The sequence below is a fragment of the Thalassophryne amazonica genome, chromosome 2 (genome assembly GCF_902500255.1).
Source record: "Thalassophryne amazonica chromosome 2, fThaAma1.1, whole genome shotgun sequence".
Classification (NCBI taxonomy): Eukaryota; Metazoa; Chordata; class Actinopteri; order Batrachoidiformes; family Batrachoididae; genus Thalassophryne; species Thalassophryne amazonica.
Window position 1 is genome coordinate 57,438,166 of NC_047104.1, and position 24,233 is coordinate 57,462,398.

Genomic DNA, 24,233 nt, shown 5'->3' on the forward strand with positions numbered 1-24,233 from the left:
TCAATGAGACAGGGGCGTCGGAGCGCAGCTGCCTATGCAGTCGCCTTCCGCATCGCGGCTGCGAGGTCCGGCTGGAATAGCACTGCCCTCCGCGCCGCCTTTGTAAACGGACTGTCACTGGTCCTAAAAGAGCACCTGGTGGCGAAGGACGAACCGCGGGATTTAGATGGGCTCATCGATCTAGTCATACGACTCGACAACCGGTTAGAAGAACGCCGTCGGGAACGAGGCGAAGGGCGTGGCCAGGCACGCGTCGTCCCTCTCCCTTCCGGTTCCGACCGAGCTCCGCCCTCCCCACGCTCCCCTGTTCCTGTGCTCCATGCGGCTACGGCTCCCCCTGCTGACGAAGCTATGGACACGAGCAGGGCAACATTTAGGGCACCTGGAGCACAAAGGAGGCGGGCCCACGGAGCTTGTTTTGTTTGTGGCTCGATTGAGCATCTTGCAAACGACTGCCCCGAGCGGTTAAACTCCAACGCCCCGCCCCTAGAGACTGGGCCTGGGGTGGGCCGAAACATTCACGTGGGACACACCCACATTGCCACACGACTCCCAGTCACGATCCTGTATGAGGATTCAACCCTGAAGGCCCCAGCACTGGTGGACACGGGCTCTGAGGGGAATCTGCTAGACAGTAGGTGGGCCAGGGAGATAGGGCTCCCTCTGGTGGCTCTTACCTCGCCTGTACAGGTTCGGGCACTAGATGGCTCCCTACTCCCGCCGATCACGCATAAGACACCACCAGTAACTCTGGTGGTGTCAGGTAACCACCGGGAGGTGATCGAGTTCTTTGTGACTCAGGCCACCTCCCGTGTGGTTCTGGGTTTTCCCTGGATGTTGAAGCACAATCCCCGGATCGATTGGCTGTCCGGGGCAGTGGTGCAGTGGAGCGAGACCTGCCATCGGGAGTGTCTAGGTTCCTCGGTTCCTCCCGGCTCCCAAGCTAAGGAGGAGGTCAGAGTCCCGCCCAATCTGAGGACGGTGCCGGCGGAGTACCACGGTCTTGCGGACGTGTTCAGCAAGGATCTGGCTCTCACGCTTCCTCCTCACCGCCCGTATGATTGTGCCATTGATTTGGTGCCAGGCAGTGAGTTCCCGTCCAGTAGGCTGTACAACCTCTCACGGCCGGAGCGCGAATCAATGGAGACCTACATCCGGGACTCATTAGCTGCCAGGTTGATCTGGAATTCCACCTCTCCGATGGGTGCTGGTTTCTTTTTTGTGGGTAAAAAAGATGGCGGGCTTCGTCCATGCATTGATTACAGGGGGTTGAACGAAATCACGGTTCGCAACCGATACCCGTTGCCCTTATTGGATTCAGTGTTCACCCCCTTGCATGGAGCCAGGATCTTCACCAAGCTTGATCTTAGGAATGCGTACCATCTGGTTCGGATCCGGAAGGGAGACGAGTGGAAGACGGCATTTAACACCCCGTTAGGTCATTTTGAGTACCTGGTCATGCCGTTCGGTCTCACTAATGCTCCCGCGACTTTCCAAGCTTTGGTAAACGATGTCTTGCGGGACTTCCTGCACCGGTTTGTCTTCGTGTATCTGGACGATATACTCATCTTTTCCCCGGATCCTGAGACTCATGTCCGGCATGTCCGTCAGGTCCTACAGCGGTTGTTGGAGAACCGCCTGTTTGTGAAGGGCGAGAAGTGTGAGTTCCACCGCACGTCTTTGTCCTTCTTGGGGTTCATAATCTCCTCCAACTCCGTCGCTCCTGATCCAGCCAAGGTGGCGGCGGTGAGAGACTGGTCCCAACCCACAAGCCGTAGGAAGCTGCAACAGTTCCTCGGCTTTGCTAATTTCTACAGGAGGTTCATTAAGGGCTACAGTCAGGTAGTTAGCCCCCTGACAGCCCTGACCTCACCAAAAGTCCCCTTCACCTGGTCGGATCGGTGCGATGCCGCGTTCAAGGAGTTGAAACGGCGCTTCTCGTCTGCACCCGTTCTGGTGCAGCCCGATCCTAGCCGCCAGTTAGTGGTTGAAGTGGACGCCTCGGACTCAGGGATAGGAGCGGTGCTCTCCCAGAGCGGGAAGACCGATAAGGTCCTTCACCCGTGTGCCTATTTTTCCCGCAGGTTGACCCCGGCCGAACGGAACTATGACGTCGGCAATCGAGAACTCCTTGCGGTGAAAGAGGCCCTCGAAGAGTGGAGACATCTGTTGGAGGGAACATCCGTGCCATTCACGGTTTTCACTGACCATCGGAACCTGGAGTACATCAGGACCGCCAAGCGGCTGAACCCCAGGCAAGCCCGCTGGTCACTGTTCTTTGGCCGTTTTGACTTCCGGATTACCTACCGTCCCGGGACCAGGAATCAGAGATCGGATGCATTGTCCCGGGTACACGAAGACGAAGTCAAAACGGAACCGTCGGATCCCCCGGATCCCATCATCCCGGAGTCCGCTATCGTGGCCACCCTCACCTGGGACGTGGAGAAGACCGTCCGGGAGGCCCTGACCCGAGACCCGGACCCCGGAACCGGACCAAAGAACAGACTCTACGTCCCACCGGAAGCCAGAGCTGCAGTGCTGGACTTCTGTCACGGTTCTAAGCTCTCCTGTCACCCTGGGGTGCGAAGGACCGTGGCAGTCATCCGGCAGCGCTTCTGGTGGGCGTCCCTGGAGGCCGACGTCCGGGACTACGTCCAGGCCTGTACCACCTGCGCCAGGGGCAAGACCGACCATCGAAAGACCTCAGGGCTGCTACAGCCGCTGCCCGTTCCACATCGCCCCTGGTCCCACATCGGCCTGGACTTTGTCACGGGTCTCCCGCCGTCCCAGGGTAACACCGTCGTCTTCACGATAGTGGACCGTTTCTCCAAGGCGGCCCACTTCGTGGCCCTCCCAAAGCTACCAACGGCCCAGGAGACGGCGGACCTTTTGGTCCACCACGTCGTCCGTCTGCATGGGATACCATCAGACATCGTCTCCGATCGCGGTCCCCAGTTTTCCTCGCACGTTTGGAGGAGCTTCTGCCGGGAACTGGGGGCTACGGTCAGCCTCTCGTCCAGGTATCACCCCCAGACCAACGGGCAAGCAGAGCGGGCCAACCAAGAACTGGAGCAGACACTACGCTGTGTGACAGCCGCGCACCCGACGGCCTGGAGTACCCACCTGGCCTGGATCGAGTACGCCCACAACAGTCAAGTGTCGTCAGCCACCGGCCTCTCCCCTTTTGAGGTGTGCTTGGGGTATCAGCCCCCCTTGTTTCCGGTGGTTGAGGGAGAGGTCGGTGTGCCCTCGGTCCAGGCCCACCTACGGAAGTGCCGTCGGGTGTGGCGTGCCGCCCGTTCTGCTTTGTTGAAGGCCCGGACGAGGGCGAAGAAACATGCAGACCGGCGGCGGGCCCCGGCCCCCACGTATCGTCCTGGGCAGGAAGTGTGGTTGTCCACCAAGGACATTCCTCTGCAAGTGGACTCCTCAAAACTCCAGGAACGATACATCGGACCCTTCAAGATCCTTAAAGTCATCAATCCCGCCGCAGTGAGGCTTCAGCTCCCGGCCTCACTGCGGATCCATCCAGTATTTCATGTTTCCCGGATAAAACCCCATCACACCTCACCCCTCTGCACCCCGGGTCCGGCACCACCTCCTGCCCGGATCATCGACGGGGAACCGGCTTGGACTGTGCGCCGGCTCCTCGACGTCCGTCGAATGGGCCGGGGTTTTCAGTACCTGGTGGACTGGGAGGGGTACGGTCCCGAAGAACGCTCCTGGGTGAAGAGGGGCTTCATCCTGGACCCGGCCCTCCTGGCCGACTTCTACCGTCACCATCCGGACAAGCCCGGTCGTGCGCCAGGAGGCGCCCGTTGAGGGGGGGGTCCTGTTGTGTGGGCCGCTGAAGAGGAGGTACTGCTGGCCCACCACCACCAGAGGGCGCCCTGCCTGGAGTGCGGGCTCCAGGCACCAGAGGGCGCTACCGCCTCACGAGAGCAGCCAGGGTGACAGCTGTCACCCATCACTGGACACAGCTGTTCCACTCAGCACAGAGGTATATCAGCAGGACGGCGTCTCCACCTCAGTGCCGAGATATCGCCTTGAGATAGAGGTAACCTTCTCTGCAGCATATTCTGTGTTATCTGATAATACTTGTTAAACCTTTCAGGACAGCTGACTACCGAAAGCCGATTGCTTGGATAAGTACTCACCTTCCTGCTTTATTGTGACGAGAGGTGGAGGCGGCTTCTCCCCTCTCCGTGTTACTGGGTGCAGCCGCATCCACACCTGTGTGTTGTTGCTCTCTCTTGCCAGCAGTACCGGATCCGACGAGCGGAGGCAGTGGCCACCTGGGAATTCGGGACTTGGCGGTTCCAGTACTTCCAGGGTTCGGTGGCAGAGGAGATCTGGGTGGTTCCGGTTCGACTTGGACGGACATCTCCTACCTTCGAGCCTGCCCACACGACACCAGCAGAATTCGGCTTAACCCCAAATTGTTGATTGTTGTATTGGTTGTGCTCGTTTCACAACAGTAAAACTTGTTATTTACCTTCTCCATTGTCCGTTCATTTGCGCCCCCTGTTGTGGGTCCGTGTTCCTACACTTTCACAACACTCTTCAATGGCTGTGTGAAGTTGCTGGATATTGGCAGGAACTAGTACACGCTGTCGTATACGCCAGTCCAGAGCATCCCAAACATGCTCAATGGGTGACATGTCCAGTGAAGTATGCCGGCCATGCAAGAACTGGGACATTTTCAGCTTCCAAGAATTGTGTACAGATCCTTGCAACATGGGGCCGTGCATTATCCTGCTGCAACATGAGGTGATGTTCTTGGATGTATGGCACAACAATGGGCCTCAGGATCTCGTCACGGTATCTCTGTGCATTCAAAATGCCATCAATAAAATGCACCTGTGTTCTTCGTCCATAACAGACACCTGCACAAACCATAACCCCACCGCCACCATGGGCCACTCGATCCACAACATTGACATCAGAAAACCGCTCACCCACACGACGCCACACACGCTGTCTGCCATCTGCCCTGAACAGTGTGAACCGGGATTCACCCGTGAAGAGCACACCTCTCCAATGTGCCAAACGCCAGTGAATGTGAGCATTTGCCCACTCAAGTCGGTTACGACGACGAACTGGAGTCAGGTCGAGAACCCGATGAGGACGACGAGCATGCAGATGAGCTTCCCTGAGACGGTTTCTGACAGTTTGTGCAGAAATTCTTTGGTTATGCAAACCGATTGTTTCAGCAGCTGTCCGAGTGGCTGGTCTCAGACGATCTTGGAGGTGAACATGCTGGATGTGGAGGTCCTGGGCTGGTGTGGTTACACGTGGTCTGCGGTTGTGAGGCTGGTTGGATGTACTGCCAAATTCTCTGAAACGCCTTTGGAGACGGCTTATGGTAGAGAAATGAACATTCAATACACGAGCAACAGCTCTGGTTGACATTCCTGCTGTCAGCATGCCAATTGCACACTCCCTCAAATCTTGCGACATCTGTGGCATTGTGCTGTGTGATAAAACTGCACCTTTCAGAGTGGCCTTTTATTGTGGGCAGTCTAAGGCACACCTGTGCACTAATCATGGTGTCTAATCAGCATCTTGATATGGCACACCTGTGAGGTGGGATGGATTATCTCAGCAAAGGAGAAGTGCTCACTATCACAGATTTAGACTGGTTTGTGAACAATATTTGAGGGAAATGGTGATATTGTGTATGTGGAAAAAGTTTTATATATATATATATATATATATATATATATATATATATATATATATATATATATATATATATATATATATGAATTTGTGAAAATTGAAAAAAAAAACTTTTTTCACATTGTCATTATGGGGTATTGTGTGTAGAATTTTGAGGAAAAAATTATTTTCATCCATTTCTGAATAAAACTGTAACATAACAACATATTCCAGGGTTTATCTCACAGCAGCAACTTTGGGAGCCTGCTTATGTCATCATTGGTGTTATTGCTAGCCTCAACTGGTTTATTCTCGAGATCTTGTATTTTGTTGTTGTTGTTGATGTGACCCTATAATAGGGAACTTCTTGGTATGTCATTTGTCCAACACTTTAAATATCTATGCACATCTGTCTACCTATCTGTCTGTCTATCTTTATGTCTGTGGGATTTCAAAAACTTGGCACAGTCATTCTTACTGTATGTGACTGAGTTTCACTGAGCCACGTCTATACTCCACATCAACTAATTCTGCATTGTCTTCACACCTCCCAAAATAAACCAAACTATCTGATTGAGCAGCCCAGTCTCATGTTTTTTTTTTTTTTGTGCTCCCGTGACAAAATGAGTCAAATTTTTGTGACTGAGCTTTTTTTAAACTCACTATTCCTAACCCTACTCCTACCCCCAACCCTAACCTTAACCATAACCTAATCTTACTCCTTCCCCCTACCCTAACCATAACCACCCCGACTCTCCCACTTCACTTTTAATTTTGTGCAGCCATCACGAAATGAATGAGAATGAATTTGTGCTGCTGTGACGAAAATGAGGCGCTTTTCGTCACAATATCACGAACCAATAGATTAATGTATATTTCGTGCTGCTGAAGCACGACTTGCCGTGAGACCAGGTTGGATTGAATGGACTGGACAAGGAAGATGTGTAAACTGCCAAAGAAAAAAAAAAAGTGCGGCAACATATTCTCACTCACAACTCATCACTGAACATATGTGATGAGTTGGGAAGCCACTTCATTTCATTTTGTGACACATGGGGAAACCCTAACCAAGACCACAACCATAACCCAAATATAGATGAATTTTCTGTGATGATGTGGAAGTCAAGCAGATAGGTCTGTCTGTTATTACAGAAAAATATGGTTTTGTAAAAACCAATAAAAAAAAGTGTTTACCCCATCAATAAATAAATAAATAAATAAAAACAATTGTCATCTCAACGCAAAGGTGTCTTAAAGTTGTGCACCCTGTTTTCAGAAATTCTTTGTACTCATCATATCTAACATGCTACTTATTTTAGTTGTGCACATTTTGTAACTGAATTTCAGACTAATTTCAGCTAGCAAAACTGATTTATCAAGATTGCTTTGATTGTATTTAAAGTCAGTTTTATGTAAACATAATGATATATTGCAGCACATACTGTGTCATAATACTGTCATATTGTACGAACACAAACGTGTCTCCCTGGACTGGTAATCCATGTAATTTGTGCTTTCCTGTCATTTTACTTTTCTTAAATGGCATGAATTAAAAAGTGTCACAAATCCCTTGGGTTTTCCTTAATCACACTTTTACAGGAGTTTCATGTCACATCCTCTTATGTTTTCATCTCTGTTATCACAGAGTAAATTAATATAACCTCTCAACAAACTGTCTGAACTGACAGTGATGAATCCTCTAAAAGTAGCACTCCAAATCCTACTCCAGAAACGCATCTTTTACAATACTGTGCTGTGAGTGCTCCTCAGTGAACATTTTATTATATTCAGATTTTATAGCTTCCCTGTAAAAACCTGATCATAAAGAGTGTTGGGTGATTATTTCAAAACAAAATTCCCCAAAGTCCTTCAGCCAAGTATCTAAACAATGCTGTCTGCTGAAGAGAAGTATGAAGATATTTAGTGGTGTATAGTAACATGATTCTGGAGTATTCCTGAAATACATCACATTATGTAACACATGCATTTAAAAAGAAATATGTAGTGCTTGATTTAGATTAGGTGAACAAACCAATGGCATTGTAACAGCTTGCACAGCATGTAGTTGTACACAATAGTTTGGCCACCCTCTGTCATATTAATATTTTTAAATGACATAAAAATACTCTTCATTATGCAAACCACTAATAGATAATGACAATACTACTACTACTACTAATAATAATAATTTAATCATAAAGCTGCTTATACGGTCTAAATTAAACAAACATACTGGACCATATTTCTTATTGACCAGTTCCTGGAATTATGACTCACGTGACTTGAAAATATTCTTATATCAATCCCTTGACTTGTTCAAAGCCAAGTGACTGTAACATCAATGATATATTTGTGTTAAATTTAAAGATCACATGTACTTATACATATCTATTAGTTTGTTATTTTTTGTGTATTTTCATTATATTTCTATCTAAATGTGGTCATTTACAGAGGGCTGTGGAGGAAAAAACAAACAAAAAACAAAGAACTGAGACCATGTTTTACTACCGTAATTTCTGGACTATTAGCCGCTACTTTTTTCACACGCTTGGAACACTGTGGCTTTTACAATGACGTGGCTAATTTATGGATTTTTACAGGCTTTTTCATACGTCCAAATACATCAATTGATGCTGTCAATTGATTTCTTGAAAGCTGTGCTCCTCATGCTGTGTAAATTCACACACAGTGTAAATATAAGGTCTTACACATTCATTTTAGTGAAGAAAAGTCCCTCTCCAGCACTTTGCGCCACAGTTGCACCGTCAGATCACCGTCAGCAGAGCCTTCTCCCCCCAGCCTTCCAAACCGGTTCTCTGTCTTGACGCAACAAGTCGAAAAAGTCACAGCGCCTCATTAACGTCTCATTTACCACAGACTCCATCCGATCCTGGCTGCACATAATGAAATCTCAAGAAAAAGTTAAAATTACTCAGTTCTCCATGTGGAACGGAGAAGCTGTGTAACGCTGTGCGCACACTGGATGACGTGTGCGTCAGTATTTAAGTGTAACACTTCAAGGGAAAAAAGCAGTTACGGTATGTATTTAATTAAAAGTCAGATCTTTCTGTCTAAATATCTCGTTACAATGTGGAGACCCGTGGCTTATAGACAAGTACGGCCTATTTATGTACAATTCCTTTTTTCTTTTTAAAATTGTGAGTGTGGCTAATATTTAGATGTGCTCTAAAGTCCCAAAATTACGGTACATTGAGCATTCAAAATGCTGTTGTGCATGTGTTGTGATTAAGTTGTGAGCAGGTTTGGATTAATTGATGCTCACAAGATATATACTGTTCCAAAATTTTGATGAATTCATCCCCCCATTTGGATTAATTCCCTCCAACATTTTCATTCATTCACTCCCACATTTTTTAATTCCTTCCCCTATTTTGATTATTTTGTTCACAGATTTTGATGAATTCATCCCCACTTTTCATTCATTTGTTCAAAAGAGGCTCCATACTTTTTAGTTTGATATTAAAGACCATAATTTTTGATTTTTTTTTAAATAACAAAATGAAAGATGCATGCGTTTTTATTTGTTTTGTTTTGATGCAATTTAAAGTCAAAATTGTAATTTGCAAACCATTTTTTTCATGTACAACTACATAATAAAACTTAGCTTTATGGTTCTGAACATTAACTTTGAAGTTAGCATGGTTTGTCACTTTGAAGACATTTATCAATTAGCTAGGCTTATTATATTTATTATATTTGCTTTTTCCTATTTTAAAAAAACACTTTAGAGTGTTTGTCTTTATCCAGTAGTAAAGACCAACTTTTTTTATGTTACATACCGTCTCAGCTCATTTGATTTTCTGCAGACTCGTTAAGATATATTTGTGATATCCCTGCAGCCTTGAAACCTAATTGAGCACAGTTGTCTCTTTTATATCAAATCCTACACACTGTACACTGTGCAGTGCACAGTGCATCCATCAGTCTACCCTTTCCTACTTCTATATTGTACACAAAAAAATATTTTCTTGTGTATTTCTGCAGTGCCAACTGATCACACCATGAATGCGCCACTCACATTTTAAGGTAACACCTAATAAATGAACCCCTTTGATGTGCAGCAATTTTTGCATGATTACTTAATGACTTACAAAAGAACCTTTGAGCTTCTGGCATAAAAAAAGGATGAAGAAAAAAGTCGGTAAAAGAGAAGAAGAATCAAATTGCTGATTCTCAGCCAAGACCTTAATGGTGGAAAATAAGCTGATGAGACTTGTGAGGTCAATGCCCCTTTGTCCTTTCTTATTCGTGATTGACCGACAGTGATTGAGAGAGGTGTCTAAAGAGAGCATATGCAGATGAAAGGAAAAAGACAGAGGGCAACTATTCCAAGATTGACAAAGATAAGGTAGGGAATGAAGGATTGTATACTCTGTCAAAAAAAAAAACATCTGAAAATGTTGCTTTTTTTTTGGGTGGGGAGGGGGGGACTGGCAGGCGGGGTTACCATAATAATTCTGTAAAAAAATACAGAAAAAATATATAAATACCTTTACAGAAAATACTGTAGATCTTGCAGTATATAACCATATTAATTTATAAAATACATAAATAAATAATTGAAGGAGAATGAGCTAATGGTGGTCTTAAAATGGGACGCAAACACACTAACTAATTGTACCACCATTCTGTGGGATCTCTTATTGTGCACCTGTTTTGTGGAATGTTCTCCCTAAGGAGATAAGGCAGCCAGATTCTGTAGAGACATTCAAGTCCAGACTTAAGACACATTTATTCCCCTTCTTATATGGCTAGCGTACTGGCATAGTATGGAACTATGCTTTCTATCCTTTTAAATTCATTTTATTAGTAACGGAACAGGTCTTGGCCTCAACTTTATCTAAATTCTGAGTCTGTTAATGAAGCTTAGGGCTAGCGGCCGGCAATCACCTTAGTATTTTCTCTGTTTTCCTGTGATTTACTGCTGATGAATTATATGTTAGGTGTGTTTTTATTCCGGCCGGCTGATTCTGCTCTCTGATCGAAGTGCGGAAGGCATTGCACAGGATTGGCGGCTGTGGACTATGGAATGCTGGACTGACTGCAAGATGCCATGCCGGAAGCTGATGCAGCAGATGCTGTTTTGATTTCCTGTTTCTGTTTCTTCAGCTTTGTGAAACTTTGTAAAAACCTTGTAACTCTTAGAATGGCCGAAGCAGTGGGTCCCCCCTCTGAGTCTGGTCTGCTTGAGGTTTCTTCCTCAGTGTCATCAGAGGGAGTTTTTCCTTGCCACTGTCACCTGTGTGCTTGCTCTAGGGGTTGGTAAGGTTAGACCTTACTTGTGTGAAGTGCCTTGAGGCAGCTTTGTTGTTATTTGTCACTATATAAATGAAATAAATTTAAATTCTGTCAACTGGAGAATCCATTTTATCCTATGTTACTATTTAGCCTACTAAATTCTAAACAATTTTTTTTTTCAGAACTTTTCTTATTAAAATATTTTGTACAAGTACAGTAAACAAATGTTAACATCGCCATATGATATACAAGTCATTATATTTTCAGAGTAGTTCCTATAGTGTGACAGCACAGTGGCGCAAATAGTTGTCTCCCAAGTGAAATAACCTAGGTTCAAGGCCAATCCACCTTATACACGTGGGCCTGGTTTCATAAAGCAGTCTAATCTTGTTTAGTCGAATAAACTCACTTAGTTGACAAATTTTTTGACGTTAGCTGTGCTTAGTCAGCTAAAGTTTTACATTAGCTGACTAAAGTTTTTAGCCTGGTGCAGAGGAGGCTTATCTTATTTTAGTTCACAAAAGTTCAGTGTCTTACCTCAAAAGTGGTGACTATCTTATACCACCACTTAATGGAACACTCAGGAGCACCCCTACATCACTTGTATTCCTCCAAAACGAGAGCCTCCTCCACTTTTGGACATGGTTGTAGCAGACGACAGTCATGATGTGTTTGTGACAGTTCTCACATTAACCATCAGGTGTCGCTGTTACGCTGAGCAGTGTTGTGTGCTTAAAAGGCTTGATGGAAGTGTAGAAGAAGACCTGCTAGGCTAAGAGCTAAGCACATCGTTCTGCAGTTTGTATGTTAATAAATCCAGTTAATGAAACAAAGGCTGGATAGTTTATGACCACGACCAACCCGGAAGTAAACAAAACTGCTGCACAATGGAGCCGTTTCTTGGCAACGGCACTTGCAAGGCCGCTATGCCCATGAAAACTGGTGACTAACGTAAGATGGCTAATCTACAAGTTTAGCCTTTGATGTGAAACGTGAATAGACAGATAATGTTGGGCGACTAACCGTACATAGTCGATTAAGTAAGTTTAATATACTAAAAGATTAGATTGTTTTGTGAAACCGGGCCCAGGAGTTGTTAGAAAAACCAGCTCAACACAAGGACCCCGTGAAAAACCCCCTGTGGTGGACTGGAGCAAATCGAATTCAAAGTACATTCAATAAGAACTGCATTTAAATTTTACACAAATTCATTTAAAGATAGCATAATATTAATTCAGCTGAAAAACTCTGTCACATTTACGAGGTCTATTAGAAAAGTATCCGACCTTATTTTTTTCAAAAACCATATGGATTTGATTCATATGTTTTTACATCAGCCAAGCTTGAACCTTCGTGCGCATGCGTGAGTTTTTCCACACCTGTTGGTTGCGTCATTCGCCTGTGAGCACGCCTTGTGGGAGGAGTGGTCCAGCCCCCTCATCGGATTTTCATTGTCAGGAAATGGCAGAATGATTTGGGCTTTTTTTCCATCAGAATTTTTTCAGAAACTGTTAGAGACAAGCAGCTGGAAACCATTCGAAAAATTTATCTGGCTTTCTGTGAAAATTTTACGGGCTTCACAGAGAATAAGGACTGTTACTACAGCTTTAAGGATGCCCCACAATGACGCACGGCACGCCGCACTCTGAGCCGCCATCAAGAGGCAGAAAACACCACATCATTTCTAAACGGATGGCTGTGTGGAGCTGGGACCGTCGTGAGCAATTTCTCTGGTTATCACAAGAGCTGGACATCAGCCATTTTCCAGCAGATTTCACTTTTAACAAGAGATTTTCTCATGGAAAGCCGCGCGGAGGCTTTGCGCGTCACGACCGATTCGCTGATCGAGCGAGACAAAGGAACACCTCCGTTTTGGAGTGCCAGGGGACAAGTTGGGACATGCCTATCTCGGCTTTCAATGCTTACCAGCCCAGTGAGTATAAGAGAAATTGTGGAGAGCTGTGCATGTCCCAACTTGTCCCCTGGCACTCCGAAATGGAGGTGTTCCTTTGTCTCACTCGATCAGCGAATCGGTCGTGACACGCAAAGCCTCGCGAGGCTTTCCATGACTAAATCTCTTGTTAAAAGTGAAATCTGCTGGAAAATGGCTGATGTCCAGCTCTTGTGATAACCAGAGAAATTGCTCACGATGGCCCCAGCTACACACAGCCATCCGTTTAGAAATTATGTGGTGTTTTCTGCCTCTCGATGGTGGCTCGGAGCGCGGCGCGCCATGCGCCATTGTGGGGCATCCTTAAAGCTGTAGTAACAGTCCTTATTCTCTGTGAAGCCCGTAAAATTTTCACCGAAAGCCAGATAAATTTTTCGAATGGTTTCCAGCTGCTTGTCTCTAACAGTTTCTGAAAAAATTCTAACGGAGAAAAAGCCCAAATCATTCCGCCATTTCCTGACAATGAAAATCCGACGAGGGGGCTGGACCACTCCTCCCACAAGGTGTGCTCACAGGCGAATGACGCAACCGACAGGCATGGAAAAACTCATGCATGCGCACGAAGGTTCAAGCTTAGCTGACGTAAAAACATATGAATCAAATCCATATGGTTTTTGAAAAAAATAATAAGGTCGGATACTTTTCTAATAGACCTCGTACTGCTTTAAAATGTACATTTTTGCACATTACATGAGTTTTATACTGTAAAAATTACAGGTTGGAATATAGGTATTTTTTACAGAATTTTTCTGGCAACCATAGCTGGCATTTTTTATTATAAAAATAATAATTATTATTATTTACTCATATAAAACAACAGGGGTTTTGGGATATTATATTTATTTATTTATTTATCCCCACCCCATTTTTTGTGCATGCCAAGTTAAACAGAACGTTAAATAAAGTTGCTTACCCCCACATCCCACCATCACCACCCCTCTGCCTCTGCCTCCTGGGTGCTGCTGTCCAAGTGAATCAACAGACCCACACCAGTCTATTATTATCTCTTTAAACCTATGGATTCTACCTGCAATTCCTCTACCTCGATGAACTGGTTAGCTGCGTGGGAGGTGAGAAAAGATGAGGTGAGGGTGCTGGGCTACACAGTTGGGGGATTAGGAGATGTGGATACATGCTTTTCTCTCAGGTGAAGAACTGCAGACAGTGAGATAAAGCTACAGACTGTGTGAGGAATGATGTCAAATAGAGGGTGATGAATAGTCTGGCGTAATTGGAAACTGCAAAAAGATGTTTGGGTTAGTTGGTAGATGAGGTGTTCACGGTGCATTTGGGCTGTGTAATTTCAGGTGATTAAAGCTGCTCCTCCTTCCCAGTCCTCAGGCCCATCATCTGGTTAGATATGCCGTGTCATACAGCAGTGTACGTGCTCAGTTCCATGCTTGCCCTCCTGCTCAGTGGCATGTAACACCACCGTAAGATGTTAATTGCAACTTAATTAGGATAGACAACAGGAATATAAGTAAAGGCAAATATTAATTGCAGGAAAACAACACGAGGCATGAGGTGACTGCCAAACAGCTGCTGTGTAACTTTGTCAATTCAATGGATTGTTTTTTCATTGGATTTGTTTTCTCCATTGCTTTATTGACTCACCAAAACATTTGCTCTGATTGGTTGCTCGGTCCACAAAGACTTTGGCGGAGATCACATTGCCGAAAGGCAGGAACATTTGCATTAGCTCCGCATCTCCGAACTCTTGCGGCAAGTGATAAATGAACAGGTTGCAACCTTCTGGACCTGGTGATGACAGAAAGAGCACAAAGGTTATGGATACAGAACACCCTGACAACCACGGTGGAAGAAAATGATTTGCCACTGGAATTAAGTAAGGCAATATTTTAAGGAAGCCAGATGCAAAATACCATTGTTACATGAAATGTTCATGGGCTAACTCAGATGCACTAGTTGGAGGAGACCATATGTGGCTTATTTCTCAGTGTAGTCCCCTTTGAACTTTACACATTTTTTCCAATCCCACTGCTACATTTGGATGTACTGGGTATTGAAATTTTATCCTAATGGTCAATAATAGTAATAATAATAATAATAAATCTTTTGTAACAGATCTTCATTGTGACACTGATATTCCTTCTTCAAAACCAAATGCTTTTTCATCTTTAGAAACAGATGGGAGTCAGATAATGGGAGGTACTACTAAAATAGGTGGAAACAGCATTGACACAGCAGCCACAGCAACCATTGACTTATGAGCTGGGGCATTTGTCTTGACGAAGCAAGCCCCTCGTTTCAGCTTTTGACCTACCACAGCAAACTAAACTCTTTAGCAAGTCATCTATGACCACAGAAACCTTTGCATATCAGAATACTGACGTCATCACTTTCCCTGTCAATGAAACAACCCTGGGCTTCTAGGAGAAGGTGAGGGCATGTGTTGGCACTTCATGGATTGTCACTCTGCCCTTGACACAAAGTAATGGAACCATCATTCCATAATTTCATAAAATTCGCTGAATATGTTTAAGAATGCCATGAATTCTCTATTGACATGAAAATCCTCATGGGAATTTTTTTTGATCAGGTGTGGAAAGACACAGCCCCCAGTGAGCAGAAACCATTGATATTCAAATTTCTGCATGCAAAATTTTCTCAACGCTCTCATGAGACATTCCAACAGTGTTGGCTATCCAATTAACAGCCATTTCCTGGTGTCACAATATGGTGAGCACAGTTTAGGGCCCCTTCACATATAGTGCAAATTTGGTAGAATTACGGCAAAACAGCGCCAAACAGTTCGAATTAACGCACCACAAAACATCACTCCAACGGGCAGGTATGCACGATCCCAGTGCGATGGATCATGCACGCGACGGTGTCTTTCGAGCAGGAACACAGTGCAAGCTGCTACAGCGCACTGTGGGGCGAGCTGCACCACATCACGCTGCTGATGTGAAGGAAATTAAAATGAAAACCAGCTGTATAATTAGTGAATATCATTGGGTTGATATAAATAATACATAAAAGGGGATGCAATACAGAAACCCACCATTAAATAACCTTGGTTAAAAAAAAAAATGCCACTCATAGGATTTGAACCCACACACTCTACTTACCAGACAGGAACTTTACCACTGCACTATAATCACTGTCTCATAACAGTAACGTGAAATGGTTAAAATCAACAAGATAAATGTATTTTCTAAAAAAAAAAAAAAAAAAAAAACACTCTGATAACTGACCAAATGGTGTTTGGTATGGTGTATTTCTGCTATGTGACTGAAAGTGGCGTATTTGTTGTACTACTGGCCTGTCATATGGTCCTGTGGCGTGCCGCTCACTGTCCTGTCAGACAGACGTGAGGTTCAGATCGCCTGCTGCATGTCCACATGAACTGGCGGTCCGGTCCAGCTGGAACAGCCAGTCAATATGTGTGCTCTCCAGCCCGTCACAGAAGCGATATATGTTTTTATGTATTTCAGTATGAGGACAGCACGCATACACAAGTGTGTGTTCGTCAAAACACGATGCATGTTCTGCAACTCTGATGTCCAGGACCAGAGTTGTCAACAGCTGCCACACCCCCGTCCATTCAGCGCACAGACCAAGGTGTCACTCTGTAATCAGATGAGAGGCGCCTCACCTGCGGGGTGGGGGCATGAACCACACGCATGCACGTGTTGGGTGAGAGCGGGGGGGGGGGGGGTGGAGCCAACACTCTGACAGGTCACATGAGCACTCGGCAACGCCACAGTCATGGGGCACTTAGACAAATTTCACATCCAGCTCGACAATGAGCGTCTGCTGACTGTTTTCTTGATAATAGTACAAAAGGCCACACATTTTCTAAGTGCCAAACGAGTGGTGTTAGATGTGTCAGCTGGAATTTGGCCGACACCTGCTGCAAGAGGGTTTGATGGGCTGTCACAGTGCACACTCTGCCTTTCAGCCGCTGGTGTGCACAAATAATTGGGGCATTCGAGACAGCTACGAATTTACACGTTTTGTATATGATTCCTGCTTCATGTGCACTTCGTGCACACATCGACTAAATTTGCACTATGTGTGAAGGGGCCCTTAGTGATGGCAGTTGCATACTGGGACATTGTCAAGACTTTCTACTCCTTTCTTAAATCCAGATGCTAATTTTGTACTGTTAAAGAAAGCTGGTGCAACAGCTTCAATTATATAACGGCTGAGTGGATCCTTCTCATTTGATTGGTGTACTGTATGTCACGTGACATGGATTATTCAAACCCTTTGCCGATGTGTTTCACTGAGCCTGCAATAGTTCTGTTTTAGCATGCAATTTTGGTGCTATATCAAATCTGCTATTGCACGCCCCAACCACCGGGCACGCTCACACTAACATTTAGCTAAAGATAGTGGAGTTTGTTCTGCTGCCAGACGACGATTTGAAGGAGCTAATTGATGCTACTAATTCTTCTAACACAAAAAACAAATCCACTATGCTGTAAGCCATCTGGAGGCATGAAGAGCTGTTAGGACAAATTAGCTGGACAAATTTCTGATGTGATTTTTTGCTGGACTGAGAAACTACCCAAAGTGTTTTTTTTTTTGTTTTGTTTTTTTGGTGGGGGGGGGGGGGGGGGGGGGGTACACAAAGTCAGTGCACAGCATCATGGACTACATTGTCACAATTTTAGACTCCAATGTAAAGTTTGGATCTATTTCAGCTGTTAATATAAAAAATAATGTTTTTTTCATTATTTAAATGGAATGAATATTTAATTCAGTGAAAGCTGTAATGTTCCAGCTTTCACCTCATGAAATATTCGTACCATTGAACTCATAAACATTCATTATTTGTTTATAGAAACCATGTCAACATGAATATATTTGGAAATAAACCCTATCATATTTACTCTTATCCAAACTGTTGAGATCAATCAATCAGTCATATTAATTTTCTTTGGTATTACGTTCATAGCTAACCTACTAACCATTTCAACAACCCTCGTAAGCACAAATTCACAAACTCAATATATAACTACATCTAATCACCTTTCTTAACATTGTGGTTCGGTCAGCCATTTTTTTGGTCAGCTCCTCTTTGTGATTATCATTTGATTACCTCCTATAACCCAATGTCTTGACCTACTGTAACTGTAATCAGCTGTTTAGTTTGGGTTTTTTGTGCATTGTTGTAGTGTACTTTCATTATTTGGTTATATTCTTTTTTTATTAAAGTTTATTTTGTTTCGTGCTTTGATTCTTGTGAAAAGCGACCTCCCAAACAAGTTTAAAAAAACTTAAACTTACACTCCAAAAAAGACAGTAATTGTCAGTAAATATGCTTTCAAAAAGACAGAGAAATAAAGGAAAAAGAAAGGAGAATAAGCAACAGAGAGAGAGGGAAAGATGTAAAAAGACAGAAATTGAGATATTTAATTAAGAGAGAGAGAGACAGAGAGCGACAGGAAGCGGGGCAGGCAGAACACACATTAAGACATAAACCACGTTTTTGCCCCAATTACTGTCTGACAGTGGGACCGTCGTCCAATCTTCCCCTCCCCACACCTCCAGTCAAATCAACTGCTGTCTCTCGTACAGACCAATCTGGATGAAGGGAGGAATGAACTAAAGAGGGGGAAAGGACAGTGGACAAAGGAAGTGATGGACTCTGGGACAGCATGCTTTCAGCTGGCTGGCTGCTCGCGTTCTCTCCTGTCTCATTGCTCGGGGTGATAGCATGACGAGATGAGACTGGGGCTGCTGAGAAGGCTGATAAGAGGGTGGCAGCGGTGGCTGGCTGCACTGCTGCTGTGCTTTGCCAAGATAGAGGACACACGCATACGCAGGTTGACAGAGTGGGAATTTATTTATTTATTTTATAAGCTAAAGGCTGAATCTGTTCAGCTCAAATCCATGCTATGAAAGGAAGTAGCTTTTTTCCAGGAAAAGAAATGCGTGACACTGGTTTATTGGGATGTTTCACAGGCTTTTATTTGCTGCCCAGTTGTTTACTGTGGTTCTTTTACTTCTTGGAAGGAAAACAGTTTTCTGTCCATTGGTGTGTCCTGGACTGCTTTACATTTGGCTTAAAAGGCCAAGACTACTTTGTAATTATTGGTGACTACACATCTAAGCAAACAGAGTTAAGGTGTGGGGTCCTCAGGGCTCCATTTTAGGACCTTTACTGTTAGAAAAGTTGTATAGTTTCACTAGTTTTAATCAGTTATTCAAAGCAACAGTTTTGTCCTTGTAATTATGCAGAGCACACCCAGACCCCCCCCCCCCCCCCCCCCCCCAAAAAAAAAAAATCAAACAAACAATAAACACAAATTGAACACCTCAGTGTTTTAATGTCTCAAAGCTTCAGGGCAGGAAGGCTGTGAGAGCGTGTCTTGCTGCTGCACATTGCCAAATTCATTACCTCACAGTTCCTGCTGGGTCTCACTAGGGCTTTCACCTTGCTTCAACAGATACCTGGGTACTTTCGGAAGGTGGGCATGGAACAGTTGTCTGCATGGGTAGTTGTCATGTAGAACCCGGGGCATTTCTGTGGTGCAGTGGACGTGTCAACACACATCATTCGTGCTGACCTGGTCTGAACTATATCGGCTGAGACCAGATGACATATGGGTGCCTCAGTGGCCTCGACCAGCTGCTGGGATCATCAGCACTGAGGTACTTGCGTGCTGGATCAAGATCAGTGAAACATGCCATGTGATGATACTATTATAACTGAAGTGCAAACGGTACATCTCATCTGCATCACAAAGTCCTTCATTTGAATAAAGAGGGAATGGAATTAATGCTGTTATCATCCATTGTTGAGAATATTAAAAATTAGGTAAGACAGTTTGGTGTAATCTTGGATAATAATTTAAAGGATAAAGTGTACAACCCTGCTCATATGATCAATGGGGCCTAAGAGTGGTCTACTCACCTAAGGGTGCTTTGTTTACGATAAGGCCTTTTTTGAAAAATCAGTTTCAGAAGAAATAAAAGGAAGGAAACAGCTATTAAAATCCACCGTATGCTCAAAACAACAATAAAATAAGGTCACCAACCTGCTTTGTAATTGCACAGTGCATTTGAGCAAACAATTTATAGACTGGGGTTCAATTTCAGGTTTGTTTGATGCCACTTGTATGTATCCTCAGAAAAGACACTGTCTGTGTTGTCCCAGTCCACCAAGTGATGGACCAGCCTCACCTGGGGTGTAACCTGCAATAGACTACCATCCCATCTGGGGGAGTCACAGACTCTCATCCATTTCATGTTACGGGAACTGAAGCTAAGCAACTGGTTCAGTAGGCCACCAATTGGTTTGGTAATGATTGCCCTCTTAGCTTTGTTACTGCTGACATTAAAAAATATCTGAAGTAATATGTGCAGGCAGTTGTATGCTGTCTCGTATGCCAGTTTATGTCAAACCTGTACCTGCCTTAGAAGATAGTGCAAATTAATTCAATTTGCACATTGTAGTACATGGTTTCTACAGAAACTGTACAATATCACCAGCAATACATGTTGTAAATAATCATAAAATAATACAATGGTAAATACCCTTGGACGTATGTGCATTGTTTTCTTTATAATTTGCAGTTGTTTAATTAGTATCATATAAATTAATTATACATTTATTGTTATTTACAGTAATTAATAAGATCCTGTCCTGTAAATTACTGCAGAGGTGTTATCAGGTTACAAAAACAGCACTTCCAGTTTTAGAAGTGTTTTTTTATCACTAGCAAAGAGGTTATATTTACACACAAATGAAGCAGTTAGCAGCTAGTTAGACCAGGAAGTGATGTCACCACTCTAATGTCCGCTAGATGTCTTGTAAATCACACCACAGGTTTTATCAAGTTACAAAAACACCATGTCCAGTTTGAGAAGCATTTTTTTTCTAGTTAGCTTCTACATCAGTGATTCTCAACCGGGGTGCCGCGGCAGATTCCTGAATGCAGGCGCGACACGTTCAGTGCGCAGCGAGCGCGGAGCAGAGAGAGGATTTTAAATGGAGTGAACATGTTAACAAAACGAAAACGTGAAGCTTTTACTTCTCTCTGAACTTTCTCTAAAGGTGTGATTCTGCCGTTACCGTCCTGTTCACACCATGTGCGCGTCGTATGCTGAATTTATGAGATCATGAGATGAAATAAACGGTCAAATATCTTTAAAAACATATTTAAAAAATGAGAATATATGAATGAACTGAGCCACAAAAAAAAAAAAAAAAATGTTCAGATGCACAGATCACAAAAAGCAGGTGAGAACTCTGAACTTTAACAGCTGTTATTTTCTAAAGGTATTTATTTGTTCAGTCTTGAGCTTAATGCAGTGTTTAAGCACAAAATGTGACTGATGAGGAGAAACAATTTCAGAAATGCAACAGAAACAACCACAATTCAGAAAAAGTTGGGACTGTATGTAAAATGAAGATAAAAATAAAAATGTTGCACCATTCCCAGTTTCTCCACTCACAGAAGCCAAACGTTCTTCCAGAGTTGTGTAATTATGCTACAATAGTAGAATATAAAGAAGGGGAAAAAAAGAAAAAAAAAAAAGACAATATATTCGTCAATCGCAATTATTTGTCTGACAATTAATCATCTCCAGAAATTTCTAATCGTGACAGCCCTACTTGAGATCAGAGCGCAAAATGCTTGAGGATTTTCGAAATGCGATGTTTTCTGTATCGATTTTCTATTGCGATAATTGGGTTTTGCGCAAAACCAGAGGTAATAGCATTATAATATTATTTTAGTTGGTGGTGTGCCGCAGAATTTTGTAAATATAAAAAGGGTGCCGCGACTCAAAAAAGGTTGAAAAACACTGTTCTACATAATATAAGATAAAGGTGTTATATTTAGCCAAAAATGAAGCAAAGTTAGCAGCTAGTCACACGAGGAAGTGATGTCACCACACTAACATCTGAGAAATCATACCATAAAAATAGGAACAGAATGTGAGTTTTAACTTCTTACAAGAGCTGTCAATAAAGTATAGGTCCTTTTTATTTTTTTCAAAAACTATATGGATTTCATTCATATGTTTTTACGTCAGAAATGCTTGAACCCTCGTGCGCATGTGTGAGTTTTTCCACGCATGTCGGTGACGTCATTCGCCTGTGAGCACTCCTTGTGGGAGGAGTCATCCAGCCCCTCGTCGGAATTCCTTTGTCTGAGAAGTTGCTGAGAGACTGGCGCTTTGTTTGATCAAAATTTTTTCTAAACCTGTGAGACACATCGAAGTGGACACGGTTCGAAAAATTAAGCTGGTTTTTGGTGAAAATTTTAACGGCTGATGAGAGATTTTGAGGTGATACTGTCGCTTTAAGGACTTCCCACGGAGCGGGACGTCGTGCAGCGCTCCCAGGCGCCGTCATCAGCCTGTTTCAAGCTGAAAACCTCCACATTTCAGGCTCTATTGATCCAGGACGTCGTGAGAGAACAGAGAAGTTTCAGAAGAAGTCGGTTTCAGCATTTTATCCGGATATTCCACTGTTAAAGGAGATTTTTTTAATGAAAGACGTGCGGACGGGTCCGCGCGTCGGGACGCAGCCGGCGCGGTGCGGCGGCACAGGAAAAACACCTCCGTGTTGATAACCATTTGTAAAATCCAGGCGGCTTTTGATGGCTTTCAGTGGAGTGAGTATATGAGAAATTGTTTAACAGCTGGACATGTTCCAACTTGTCCTTAGGGCTTCCAACAGAGGTGTTTTTCCTGTGGCGGAGCGTCGCAGCGGCTGCGAGCCGACGCTGCAATCTGTCCGCACATCTTTCATTAAAAAAATCTCCTTTAACAGTGGAATATCCGGATAAAATGCTGAAACCGACTTCTTCTGAAACTTCTCTGTTCTCTCACGACGTCCTGGATCAATAGAGCCTGAAATGTGGAGGTTTTCAGCTTGAAACAGGCTGACGACGGCGCCTGAGAGCGCTGTGCGACGTCTCGCACCGTGGGAAGTCCTTAAAGTGACAGTATCACCTCAAAATCTCTCATCAGCTGTTAAAATTTTCACCGAAAACCAGCTTAATTTTTCGATCCGTGTCCACTTCGATGTGTTTCACAGGTTTAGAAAAAATTTTGATCAAACAAAGCGCCAGTCTCTCAGCAACTTCTCAGACAAAGGAATTCTGACGAGGGGCTGGACGACTCCTCCCACAAGGAGTGCTCACAGGCGAATGATGTCACCAACAGGCGTGGAAAAACTCACGCATGCGCACAAGGGTTCAAGCATGTCTGACGTAAAAACATATGAATGAAATCCATATAGTTTTTGAAAAAATAAAAAGGACCTATACTTTATTGACAGACCTCGTACGTATGTCCAGGTTAGCCACCTTTGAAGTTTTCCAAGATCTACGTCCCAAGAATACTCCCTGTAAATTTGAAGAGTCTCGCAGTAATAAGACTGGACTTATGCTGAGCACAGACAGACAGACGGACAAATGCAAACTCTTTGCAAATACCTGATTGCCATATTTGATGGCCTCGGGTAAAAACCTAAAACTCATTCATAATGATGCTATGCAATTTTAATGTTCAAGGAAACACAGTTTCTGTTATCTTCGAGGTCTGTTGTATATGTGCCATATTGATACACATGTATTTCCTTTTTTAGCATTTTGTGGAAAATCTGATTTCTCTGAAGAGAACACATTCAAGAAAGGTGACTGCAGCACTCAGAGGCTTGATTGCTAAGAATACTTCAACATCCTAAAAGATGTTAAAAAGAAAAAAAAAAAAAGCATTTTTCTGTCTTTGTTTAGCACTTTAAGTTGCCATTGTGGGTGAGTAGTGCTATATAAATAAACATGCATTGACTTGCCTTGGCAATATGGTCATGTATTGATAGCAGTAGAGTAGAAATTCAATAAAGTGATCATCTGTACTTTTTCTCTACAGGAAAGTCCTAAAGGTGTATTTGTTCGCTGCACTGAGGGGGTTTGCTGTATTATTTTTAAGATTAGGCGTTATGTTTCAACACAACGTAACAGTATTTGTGTGCGATCAGTGGGAGGTTGAAACTGAGGATTGACTGTGCCTGTTTAATCAGGTTTAGGATTCTTTTTTTTCTGAATGGCAAGACTACCAACTGTGGCAATAGTCTGAGGCATGCTGGGAAAGCAGCCAAATCAATAAGGATGAGAATTCAAACAGACTTCTGACTCTCTGGGTATGCCTACTGTACTGCTATTGAGTAATGTTTTCTTAGAAGGGACCTGTTCTAAAGTCACAGTGAGAGATGGGATACCATGTAAGTGTACCATGTCATATGCTCACTATAGACTCAGTATTGTACTCCTGGCGTATGAAGGTGAGTTTTGTATGTGTATGTGCAGTTCAACACTATTAATTGGACATGCACTTGAAGAAGTAAGTCCTATGTAGGCCATTTGTATGACTC

The 24,233-nt window shown here is 43.8% G+C and overlaps 1 protein-coding gene across 1 annotated transcript in view; it reads right to left on the bottom strand.

The window, feature by feature from the left end:
• si:dkey-205h23.2 (CUGBP Elav-like family member 4) overlaps positions 1 to 24,233 on the bottom strand; it is a 540,050-nt gene that overhangs the window by 32,423 nt on the left and 483,394 nt on the right. The window contains exon 11 of the mRNA XM_034186416.1: positions 14,486 to 14,629. Within this exon, the coding sequence (XP_034042307.1) occupies positions 14,486 to 14,629 (144 nt within the window). The remainder of the gene's footprint in view (positions 1 to 14,485; positions 14,630 to 24,233) is intronic.